This window comes from Homarus americanus, unplaced genomic scaffold (genome assembly GCF_018991925.1).
Source record: "Homarus americanus isolate GMGI-L3 unplaced genomic scaffold, GMGI_Hamer_2.0 scaffold7626, whole genome shotgun sequence".
NCBI lineage: Eukaryota > Metazoa > Arthropoda > Malacostraca > Decapoda > Nephropidae > Homarus > Homarus americanus.
In genome coordinates, this window is record NW_024718273.1 from 4,907,720 (window position 1) to 4,921,324 (window position 13,605).

Below are 13,605 nucleotides of genomic sequence, written 5' to 3' on the forward strand. Positions count from 1 at the left end.
CTTCTCAATTGTGTTTACAGGGGCTTGTCATATGCCTAGATACAGTCCCTTCACTGAGTGCGTTTACAGGGCTCGTCCTTATAGCCTAGGTACAGTCCCTTCACTAATGCCTTTACAGGGCTCGTCATACAGCCTAGATACAGTTCCCTTCACTAGTGCGTTTACAGGGCTCGTCATTATAGCCTGAATACAGTCCCCTTCACTAGAGCGTTTACAGGGCTCGTCATATAAACATTCCACAAATCATTACACTGTGATTTTTATTTTTAATATTGTTTTAATTTGATTTCAGTGTATGTTTATTGTTTGGAGCTTCTTCTCTGTCGACTGTAAACAAGCAACTGCTTACACTGCACAAAACTTGATAGCCCTGTAAACGCACTAGTGAGGGACTGTATTTCAGTCTTAATCTCTCGTCTCCTCCTTTCTTTTTGATCTACGAGTTGCTGAAAACATCAACATCGTTACTAGAAAGGTTTTGAAAGTAAAGATAGAGAGAGATATTCTATACATATACCCCACAATCTTCCTAAGCTCAATACCTCCTCTCACTTTACATGCTGTTGTGACCTCGCCTTACTCCAAGCCTCTTGACGAGCACTCCATTTGCTTATCCTTTTAGTTAATTTGAAACGAGTGGGCAGGTACAGTCCGCCTCTCACATTCCTCACCCACCACTACTACACCTTCCCCACCAACCACTACTACACCTTCCTCACCCACCACTACTACACCTTCCTCACCCACCACCACTACACCTCACCAACCACTACTACACCTTCCTCACCAACCACTACTACACCTTCCTCACCCACCACTACTACACCTTCCTCACCAACCACTACTACACCTCCTCACCCACCACTACACCTTCCTCACCCACCACTACCACACCCTCACCCACCACTACCACACCTTCCCTCACCAACCACCACTACACCTTCCTCACCAACCACTACTACACCTTCCTCACCAACCACTACTACACCTTCCTCACCAACCACTACTACTAATCTTTCCCTCACCAACCACTACTTTCGCATCTCCTCACCAACCACTACCATAATTCCTTCCTCACCAACCACTACTACACCTTCCCTCACCAACCACCACTACACCTTCCTCACCAACCACTACCACACCTTTCACCCACCACTACTACACCTTCCCTCACCAACCACTACTACACCTTCCTCACCAACCACTACTTACACCTTCCTCACCAACCACTACTACACCTTCCTCACCAACCACTACTACACCTTCCCCACCCACCACTACTACACCTTCCTCACCAACCACTACTACACCTTCCTCACCCACCACCACTACACCTTCCCTCACCAACCACTACTACACCTTCCCTCACCCACCACTACTACACCTTCCTCACCCACCACCTCACTACACCTTCCCTCACCAACCACTACTACTACACCTTCCTCACCCACCACTACTACACCCTTCCCACCAACCACCACTACACCTTCCCTCACCCACCACTACCACACTCCCTCACCAACCACTACCACACCTTCCTCACCCACCACTACCACACCTTCCTCACCAACCACTACCACACCTTCCTCACCCACCACTACTACACCTTCCCTCACCCACCACTACCACACCTTCCCTCACCCACCACCTACCACACCTTCCTCACCCACCACTACCACACCTTCCCTCACCAACCACTACCACACACCTTCCTCACCAACCACTACCACACCTCCCTCACCAACCACTACCACACCTTCCTCACCCACCACTACTCACCTCACCAACCACCACACCTTCCTACCCACCACTACTACACCTTCCCACCAACCACTACTACACCTTCCTCACCAACCACTACCACACCTCCCCACCAACCACTACCACACCTTCCCCACCCACCATCACCACACCCTTCCTCACCAACCACTACCACACCTTCCTCACCAACCACTACCACACCTTCCTCACCCACCACTACTACACCTTCCTCACCCACCACTACTACACCTTCCTCACCCACCACTACTACACCTTCCTCACCCACCACTACTTCACACCTTCCCTCACCCACCACTACTACACCCTTCCCTCACCCACCACAACTACACACCTTCCCTCACCCACCACTACACCACACCTTCCTCACCAACCACTACCACACACCTCACCCACCACTACCACACCTCCTCACCAACCACTACTACACCTTCGTCACCAACCACTACTACACCTTCCCTCACCAACCACTACTACACCTTCCTTACCAACCACTCTACTACACCTTCCTCACCCACCACTACCACACCTTCCCTCACCAACCACTACCACACCTTCCTCCACCAACCACTACTACACCCTTCCTCACCCACCACTACTACACCTTCCTCACCAACCACTACTACACCTTCCTCACCAACCACCACTACACCTTCCCTCACCAACCACTACCACACCTTCCTCACCCACCACTACCACACCCCTCACCCACCACTACCACACCTTCCTCACCAACCACTACACCTTCCTCACCACCTACTACACACCTTCCTCACCAACCACTACACACCTTCACTCACCACTCCTCCTTCCTCACCCACACTACCACACCTTCCTGCCACCCTTCTGCCTTCCTCACCCACCACTACCACCTTCCTCACCACCACTACTACGCACTTCCTCACCAGCCACTACCACATTCCCCAACCACTACCACACCTTCCTCACCACTACCACCCTTCCACCCTACACCTCCCTCACCCACCACTACCACACCTTCCTCTTCCACTGCCTTCATCACCACCACCACACCTCCTCACCAACCACTGCCACGCATTTCCACCACCCTTCTCCACCACCCCTCCCTCACCACCACTACCACACACCTCCCCACCCTTCTCCCCTCCTACTCACCCACCACAACCACTTTCCCCACCCACCACAACCACCTTCCTCACCAACCACTACCACACCTTCCTCACAACCCACCACCTTCCTCACCAACTACTACACATTCCTTACCAACCACTACCACACACCTTCCTCACCAGCCACTACCACACCTTCCTCACCAGCCACTACCACACACTTCCATCACCCACCACTACCACACCTCCCTCACCCACCACTACCACACCTCCTCACTCACCACCACCACACCTCCCTCACCCACCACTGCCACACCTTCCTCACCCACCACTACCACATCCTCCTCACACTCCCTCACCAGCCACTACAACACCTTCCTCACCATGCTACCACCTCCCTCCACCACTACACACCTTCCTCACCAACCACTCCACACCTTTCACCAACCACTACCCACGCTCCTTTCACCCACCACTACCACACCCACTACCACCTCACCACTACCACACCTTCCTCACCCACCACTACCACACCTTCCTCTACCACTACCACCTTCCTCACCCACTACACACCTTCCTCACCCACCACTACCACACCTTCCTCACCAACCACTACACCTTCCTCTACTACCTTCCTCACCACCACTACACGTCCTTTAGTTAAATCAGTTCATAGTGTCATCAGTGACCGCGGAAGAGGTTGTAAATAACTTAAAAGTGAAGAACAAATTGGCAAGCAAGCTGGTAGGCACCACTGCCAGCAGAAACCAAGTCGTGTTATAGGTGGCACAGAGTTTTGTTTTTATTTTTATTTCATTTTTATTTTGTTTGTGTGCTTTCTGAAGAACTGAAACTGTGCCTAATCCTACACCAATCATAGGGAGATACAGTGTGCATAGTGATAGTACAAAGAGATATAGTCGTTGATGAGAACTGGAAAAGAAAGTATAAAGAAATAATAGTTAAAATAAAATAAAATCCTAGCTTGGCTATTCTAAAGGGCATTCTATTACCGCCCCAAAGATTTTTTTTCTTGTGTTTCTAAAGGTCTGAGTGGGCGTATATAATCCGTTGTTCATAGCAAAATGCAGTGTACATAGAGATGTCACATAGATACCGACGAATCGCCGAAGTGAACTAAAAAAAAAAGAAAGAAAAACAGAAGACAACTCATACGGCAACACAGTGCCGAGGAGGTTAAAACACCAACAGGAGGCAGCTAGGTTATACTTGTTTTTTTTTCACTTCTGAATTGCCATAAGAGCACAATCACCTCCATATATCACTTTTACTTAGACTTCAATTAGTAGATGAGATTAAGGAAGTCATCCTGCTGAAGTGTTTATCTCTTGCTCAGTAAAATAAATTGTGCTTGGCCGGTGGATGACACTAGCCATAACGGCCTATACCCAGGCAGCGGAACGGGGCTTTTAAAGGGACCTCAACGCTTAGGCCTTGCTACCAGGACACAGATTACAAGTAATTATCACAGAATCAATATTTGTAGTATTATTAAGCCGATAATGAAGTGTTTCTAAGAACTGAGTGGGCATATGATCAGTCATTTATTGCAAGATACAGTGTAAATAGGGACAGCACATACAGTAGATACCAACAACTCGTCGAGAGGAACTGGAAAAAAAAGGAGAAATCAGAAGATAACTCAAATTGTCTTGGAGGGCAACACTGGACGACCCCCCTCTCCCTGCTGCCCCCCCCCACAACAGCAACAACCACGAGGGCTATGACATGTGATGATTAGTGCAGGGTGACAACGGATATAGATGTAGATGGTACAGGCCTGGAGCAATGCAGAGTTTAGACGATACAAGCTGCCGTAAAGCATGAAGGCTGTTGCTGGTACTGCTCTTTCACTGTATAGTCAAGGTGAAAGAGGCGATTGTAAGCCACAGGAGAACGAGAGTTCCCTCGTAATAAAAAATAGATGAAGCTGGATCCTTGCTACCAAACCAGAAATGTTGGGAAAGAGATCCTTGCTAAGACTGAAGTAACTGATAGAATGGGAGGTGGTTGCTAAGAAAGAGGAGTTATGCTGAGGCTCAAACACGGCCCTGAGGTGGCGGAGTAAGGACCAAACAGGTTCTACAGCAGCTAGGACTCAAAGAAGTGTCTCTGAAGAAATGACAATTAGCGGACCTACTGCTAGAGAGAGAGGAGGAACAGGAAATGTTTTGAAGGCAGGAACAATGTATTAGTTTTTGAGTCCCTGAGAGCCAAGCGGAGGGAACTGAGTAGGATAAAACAGGATAAGATGCAGTTTAAGAATATTTTACAGAGGGGGAAGCTGAAGATGCCATCAATCCCTCAGGATGTGAAGAGACTGCGACAAAGCGAGGACAAGCCTCACCCTCTCAGAATTACACAAGAGTGATGAGGAGAATGGAGGTTATTCGCAGGCAAAACATTTAGCAAGGAGCGAGGCATTTTGGAGTATATTCATTCACCCAGGATCACACACAGTAATGCAGAGGAACAAAGCACAAGAAGCTCCTGCAGGACTTGAAGAAGAGGGAGGAGTCAAGGAGGAACGTGGACGGTTGTACATGGGTTATATTCAGGGGAGGGTAGTAAAAGTAAGTGTGTTTGACACAGAGCCAGGGCAGCAGAGCACTCCTCCCTGCTTCCTACCCCCACCAGGAGGTGGCATCAGCCTGCCTACCAGTTGGAGGAGGCAAGTGCCGTAAACAATGACATTTCTAACTCACACCCTTCAAAATACAGTGTACTTTCTAGCAAATGCTGCAGCTTCTAAGAATGGAGGGGGGCTGAGCACACAAAGAGCAGAGACGTTACCGAGAACAAATTCTGGCTTTCTGAAATGTCATGCACACTCATCACACACGTTTCTGATAAGTGAGAGGAGTTTGAACACTACTTGAAGGTACACCCAACCTGATATTGTAGGAGTTGTAGGAACTGTTGTACAATATAGTCTGACCCAGAGGAATGAGTTCTGCATTAAGTGGATATGACTCACTTACGAATCAAGAATCCTGCAGGAGGGGTGTGGGGTTATCTATGCTAGCAACACCCAGATTCAGCAAGGCGAGGGTACAGGGAGAGGATGTTTTTGAACAGTCCAAGTGGCAGTAAAACGAAATTGATGGAAGGGGACTTAATATTGTCGGGTGTATCTACAGATCCCCAAACGGTGGCCCACTATATCAAAGGAACTTGAGAGCCTAACAGACAACGCAGCGATGTTCAACCCTGGCCACCTCCTTTTCATGAGGGACTTTAACTATGGCGACATCGACTGGAGAAACGAATTAACCCCCAAATGACTTGAATAATCCTGCTACTCTTTTTGTAGAAACTCTGAGAGATAATTTTCTGTTCCAACATTGTTAGAGACCCGACACATTACAGAGGGCAGCAAACACCCAAGCCACTAGACCTCATCATAACAAACGAGGAGGGTATGGTGGCCAAACTGGAATATCTTGCCCCACTTGGCACCAGTCACCATGTAGTGGTGTTATTCAGATTTAACTGTTACTATGTTCAAGATAAAGCCAGGCCAAGGTGCAAATATTACAAGGGAAATTACAACGGGATGAGGGAAGAGATGAGGGGTATCCACTGGCCTGACTCACTAAGGCGAGAGAACTCAGACACTACGCTGAATATAATAACTTGTAAAGTGACCCATTTGATCGATAAATATATACCCAAGACCAAACTTAGTTCCTCTAGAAATAGGAGGGGATTCCTACACATGAACCATGCGGCGGTCGACAAAGTTAAGAAGAAAACCCAGAAATTCAAGACTTGGGTTAGGTAAACCGAAGAGCAGGACAGGAGAATGTATGCAAGAGCCAGAAACCAAACAAAGGCAGAGTGTAGAAGGGCTGAAAAGGAGTTCCAGATGCTGGTTGCAACCAAGGTCAAGTCAAACCCAAAGGCGTTTTACCGCTATGCAAAATCGAAATTAAAAACGCGAGTAGGAGTATCTAACCTGAGGCTTGAAGTTGGTAGTTATGCCGATTCTGACCAGGGCATAGCTGATGCATTGAACAGCTTCTTTTCCTCGGTGTTAGAGGACAGACGGTTCGACACAGCACTGACCCACACTGTGTTCACAGAAGAGGGTATTAGAAATAAACTGTCAAAGCTAAGGGTCCATAAGAGTCCCGGCCCTGACATGGTGCATCCCAGAGTGCTAAGAGAGTTGTGCAACGAGCTTGCCGAACTCCTGAAGATCCTGCTCAGTAAATGCCTGGATGAACAAAAGGTCCCCAGTGATTGAAAAATGGCTTATGTGAGTCCTATCTTTTAGAAGAGCGATCGTCACTCCACGAACAACTATAGACAGGTGAGCCTGACCAGCATAATATGTAAAGTACTTGAGAGTATTATTAAAGATGCGGCGATGGAGCATCTACGAAACAACCTTGTAAAGGATTGTCAACATGGGTTTATGCCGGAACGCTCCTGCTTAACACAATTGCTTAAGGTATTGGATATTTGGACCCATCTTCTGGAACGGGGCGGTAATATCGACAATATATACCTAGATTTTGCCAAGGCTTTCGACAGTGTACCCCACGAAAGGCTTAAAATCAAACTGGAAGGGTACGGAATTCGGGGAAATGTCCTAGAGCAGATAGAAGACTTTCTACATGACCGCAAGCAGTGTGTGGTGATTAATGGCACGAAATCATCATCTGTACATGTCACAAGCGGGCTACCACAGGGCAGTGTATTGGGCCCGCTGTTGTTTGTTTGTTTCATAAATGACATGCCTGACGTTGTACACTCCTCCATACAAATGTTTGCCGATGATGGCAAGTTATTTCGGGAAATCAAGAACCAAGCGGACTGTGAAGAGCTGCAGAAGGACCTCTGTGGGCTCCAGGAATGGTCGAAGAAATGGCTGCTGAGATGCAATGTCACGAAGTGTAAGAGGATGCACCTGGGGCATACCAACGGTAAGGAGGCGTATCATATGTCCCAACGGGATGAAGAAACTACACTATTTGAAACTGAATGTGAGAAGGACCTAGGTGTGTATGTTGACATTGAGCTGAAGGTAAATCGAGCAAATAAATCATTAGGTCTTATAAGAAGGTCGTTCAGATATCTAGACGTAACGATATTCAAGAGTGAAGTGCTTCCCCATCTGGAGTACTGTCACCCCGTCTGGTCCCCGAGGTATACTAGGGACTGTCAGTTGGTTGAAAATGTTCAAAGGAGGGCCACCAGACTGGTGTCTGCGCTTCGGCACCTCAACTATCCTGAGAGATTGGAGCGCCTGAACTTGCCTAGCTTATACTACAGACGTGTATAAGCATCTCAAGGGGAACTACTCAGTCGAGTGTCCTTACTTGGAGCTGGCGGACGCTCGCCCCACAAGAGGTCACAGCTCAAGATTGAAGAAGTCGCAGGTCCAGAAAACTGTGAGGGAAAACTTTTTCGGAGTAAGAGTTGTGAACCCTTGGAACAATCTGCCAGAAAGTGTTGTGACGGCACCTAGTGTGATCTCTTTCAAGACCAGACTTGACCAACACTGGAGCAGGTTCAAGTACATTTAGGAGCCGGTGCATGCCCAGTATTAGCCAACAGTGCGTAACAGAAACGTGACCGATCGTCCAAGTGGCGAACGAGCTGATGAGTGGTGAAGAGGATAAAAAGTAAAAGTCATCCTTCACCCTAGACTACAGTAACACCATACGAGTCATCTTTCACCCTAGACTACGGTATCACCATACGAGTCATCCTTCACCCTAGACTACAGAAACACCATATGAGTCATCCTTTAACCTAGACTACAATAACACCATGAGTCATACTTCACGTGTGACACATTGTAAGCTGACTTGTGACCTTTGACCCTACAGACGGCTTTCATCCCGAGGGAGGAGTGGGACACTTTCGACCCTCAGCTCATCTCGGAGGGGCTGTTTGCCGCTGCCAACATCCTCTCGGCGCTCAAGCTGGTCCACATCTTCAGCATCAACCCCTACCTGGGACCCCTCCAGATCTCCCTGGGTCGTATGGTCATCGATATCGTCAAGTTCTTCTTCATCTACACTCTCGTGCTTTTTGCATTTGCCTGCGGTAAGAGGACTTCCAGGTGCATGCGTGTGTGTGTGTGTGTGTGTGTGTGTGTGTGTGTGTGTACACAAATGACCTTACCTGAAATGCATATTTCAACATTGAGTGCAGTTGAAGTATACTTTACTGATAAGAAAAAAATGTAACTAATTGAAAATTTCTGGCCAGAGTATGTTCATTAATAATACTTTCATTAATATAATTATATCAGTTGTAAGTGCGCATCAGCCTCATGACCATATTTTGGGTGTACCTGCAGGTCTAACACAGTTGTTGTGGTACTACAATGACTTGGAGAAACAGAAGTGCTACTCCCTGCCCGGCGGGATGCCTGACTGGACCAAACAGGGTGACGCTTGTATGAAGTGGCGACGATTCCACAAGTATGTCTGAAGCTTAGAACACATGTTCCTCCTGTACCTCAAGTGCTCTGACTCCCAGAGCTTTCTTGTCCACTGTAATGTCGTCAGAGTCTCTATCTTTTTTTATACTATTCATATTGATTATCTCTTACTTCACCCGCCCTTCCTTCGATTTTCTTATTGATCAAGTATCTTATCAGAACATCACCAGCATTCATTCGTGGTGTAGATTAATAGTCTTTTTCTCTTCTACATTTAATTTATTTTAACTTTTATTTTTCGCCCCCCAGGCCCCGTTGTGGGTCGATGACATGTGCCAGGGTGGGCTTGTAGGAATTCGTGGTATAATGTTGTCTAGCACTCAGGATGGATGGAAACTATAAGGTGGTTTTCTTGTATAATATAAGTTATATGATAGACAGTCTGGTGCTGGAGGTGCCGTGTGGTGAGGAGCTGCTCAGTAGAGACGTTCGGTGAGTAGCGTGTTGAAGGAAGTAGATGTGCAGGAGCTTCGTTAGAGAAGATGTTGCCTGTTGCTGGCCTCCTGGTTGAATGAATGCTGGACAGCGAGGAGCTTGCTGGAGTAGGTGTTGCGTGTTCAAGAAGAATGGCCAGAATGAGAAAGCTGGTTGGTGAGGAAGCTCAGAGAAGGACAGCTGGTGGGTCGCCATGCTCGCTGGCGGGAGCGAGGACCGCCAGGCAGGCGGAGGAGAGGCGAGGGCCGCCAGGCAGCGGCGGAGGAGGAGGTGTTGCGTGTTGTAGAAGTGAGGCCAGAATGAATCTCAATGGAGAGACAGAGCTTATATACCCAGCAGCCGTGAGTCATCTATGAGTCATGTTGGGAAAACCCGAGAAAGTCGCCGGTCTTTGGTTCCGTTGCTAAGATACGGTAACATCTGCTGTCGCCACTCGCTTGGTTGCTAGGGAAGATGGTAGCAGCTGGTGACGCCGCTACGCAGTTGTAGGGGAGAAGTTCACTACAGGCTATTCCCTGTAAAAAAAAAAAATCTGTGACGTTTCTTCTGTTTCTAGTCCGAATCATAAAGTTCTTCATCCACTAATGTCATCCGCGTCCGATAAATCTTCTCAATTTCAACCTGGGCTTAGGTTCGTTACCCATTCTTGTAATTTATGTAAACGACTTTGACTTGACCCTTTCTGCTCGTTCTCTTGGTTGTAGATTTTTTTTTTTTTACGTGAATTAGCCCACCCGGGCACAGGTCAAACGACCCACAACGGGACCAAGTGGGCGAAAAAAAAAAAGAATGGAAAGAAATTGAAAATAGAGAAGAAAAAGGTTATACTGTGTCAATCTCCACCACGAAGATGCCGGAAAACCAGCTTTTTAAAGTGAGATAGATTGTATAAGTATGGAAACACAGAAGAAGGCAGAGCATTCCACAGTTTGGCTGTGTGAGGAAAGAAGGAGGTACGTGACGTGAAGCTCGTAACGTTGTTATGTTTGTAAAAAGAAACATTTACACTTGTTTTAATACAAATCCATCTTGACACATAAGGTAAAAAAGAATAACTTACGAACTAACATTTTTTGTATATACTTTTGTCATTTAACTCATTTTTCTTCATTCGGTACTGTCAATATTCAATGTTAAGATATTGAAATACATGCAATTGACCTCAGCAATAAAATACGGAGTGAGGAAATTAATCTCATGATAATAGTCACGAAAGATCACCAGCTTCATATCCCTACACCATGTCCCTCCAGATGTTCTTACATTATGTCTAGAGCTTCAGGGGGGGGGTGGCATGTACAGGGTAGTCTCCATCTCTGGGGCCCGCTACTACTTGGGTTAGATCTTCTTCACCTTCCACATTTATCTTGTATTCTTCCTTGAGTCTTCTGATCATCATTACTCCTCTTTAAGGAAGTTGTATACTGAATCCTAAAGTTCTGCTGTGTTCACCTCGACTACAACACACACACACACACACACACACACACACACACACACACACACACACACACACACACACACACACACACATATTATATCATTATGTCTAAATCAAATGTAAGTCTGTATATTTTCAGCCACCGGCTGCAACTCTATTAATAAACCGTTTATTATTATTTTATTATTATTATTACACACACACATACACATTTTATAATATTTTAATAATTTAGTACATTGTATAAGTTTAGAAGACTTCTCTGAGCAACACCCACCACGGAGTACTGCCCACCTCTTACTCCTGGAAATACAATCATGAAATGGATTAATGAAATAGAAAATAAGTCATAGAAGGGGGGGTCAATTCTCAGGTTTCTTCTATACCCTTACATAATGTGAGAATCAGACTAAATTATTGTTCCACACTTTTAGCTCTGATTATTGATGGCAAAGTCGAATTAGATCAAATCAACCCACTTCGAGTAGAAAATTCGTCCTTCTCTGCCCATGACTTAATCTGGTCCGTGGCCTGTGGGAGGGGAGAGGGGGAGGGGGGGTGAGTACTCCCCCCCCCCTCCCCAGGCCACGGACCTCAGTTACCAGTTGGCCGTCATTGTGTGAAGGTCTGTGACAATGCCTGATAAATGCTCCATATCTGGATGCATATCAAAGTACAGACTATATGATAAAACTTTAATATTTCATCGATTTTCAAAGGATGAAAAACAGAAAATATTTGATTTTATTGTCCATTCAGCAAATATATAGGGTGCAACAGGAGGAAGGGCAATACTTGAGAGCCTATGGCAGGTTTAAATTTAAATTCCCTAAAGTCTAACTTTCGGCCAGGAAGCCAGGTGTGGAGAGACAAAGTACCTACTGTATATGTTGCTTGAAACTGTTGTATACCCAAGTCATCTGTAATAAATCTAGTGGCCATATTGATAACCTCTACACATATATACTTCTATTCACTGATTTACTTTGATTGCTTGGGGAGAGAGAGAATGATGATGATTATATTCATTAACATTTTTTTATTATTTTCTTTAACTATTTTATTTAATTCTTGTATTCCTTCTGCCCCATCCCCAGTAAATAGCTAGACCATATGCCTATGATTACTTATTGGTTTTACACTGATACTGGCAGCAAAATCATTAGAGTATAAATAATATTAAAAGGGGAAAGAACATATCATCATTGGGTATGAGTTTGCTTGGGAGATTGGTATCCCCGCATCCCCTGAGCAACGCTCTTGTGCATTATGCAGAAGACCCGACAGCAGCACCCTTTTCCACTACCTCCTAAGATGTCCCCACACACAACGCTTCCGTGACGCCTGCTGGACCACCACTCAACGACCCCCTGACGGAGACACGATGATCCTCCCCATACTGGCCAGATATTTTGTAAATAATATTGATTATGTGTTAAAGGAATATCCTTCCTTCCTTAGGCTTTAGTAAGCCCCTTTATAATATTTACACTGGATATACTTGTCACACTTGCCAGATGCTTCTGGTGTCATTGTACAGGGGTACCTAGTGACAGCACTAGGATCCCGCTTCCTCTATCAAGGAATATACAACTGAAATTGAAATTGAAATTGAAGGGGAAAGAAGAGGATTAATAATAATAATTATTATATATCTTTTTAATAATAAGATTAGGAATATCATAAAAATAATGTTTTCATGAGAAATTCAAGTGATTAACTGAAAGATAGTGTGCTAGGGATAAAAACAAATCATGATATCTGGCAAAAATATCTTCTAATACGGTGGGGTGGTCTAACCCAGAAAAATATACGAGTCCTCCCTTACTACCGGTTTCTTTCACTACGGGCCAATGACATCACATAATAAGCACTGCCTCTTGCGTATAGGTTGACTTGGTATTATTAGACTTTAGTTGATGGATTCTTTCCCACACTCTCCTGACGTGAAGAAATCCTGGCATTTATATCAATCTTTCTGGACTGATAATTTAAGTACCCTCATCTCCAAATTCTTATGGCATTTTCTCACTGACAAGCAATTTGCATTATGCTCTTGATGCACTTCATGTATATGGCCCTCCATGTTCATAAATCTTTGCCTGTATATTATTAGTTTCACAAATATTATATTGCCATTCTCTTCATTATCTTGACTTTGTTGGGGAAAACTTGGCTAAAATTTAAAAAATCTTCCATTTTCTTCTTATTCAGATATATTCTTATATACTCGTATATATTTTTTGCTGAGCTTCTAAATACTTAATTTTCTTCTTTGCGACTTACAGTACAGTACAGTACAGTGTAGTACAGTACAGTATATCTATTGGTGTCTTGGGTCTATTTACAAAAGTTTGATGTCAACAACTACTAGTTTGAGT

General features: G+C 45.4%; 1 protein-coding gene across 1 annotated transcript in view; it reads left to right on the forward strand.

Moving 5' to 3' along the window:
* The window catches only part of LOC121859388 (transient-receptor-potential-like protein), a gene marked incomplete in the record, with an annotated part of 64,444 nt that overhangs the window by 33,369 nt on the left and 17,470 nt on the right, over nt 1–13,605 (forward strand). Inside the window, 2 exon segments of the mRNA XM_042356169.1 lie at nt 8,729–8,948; nt 9,205–9,328. Coding sequence (XP_042212103.1) covers nt 8,729–8,948; nt 9,205–9,328 — 344 coding nt within the window.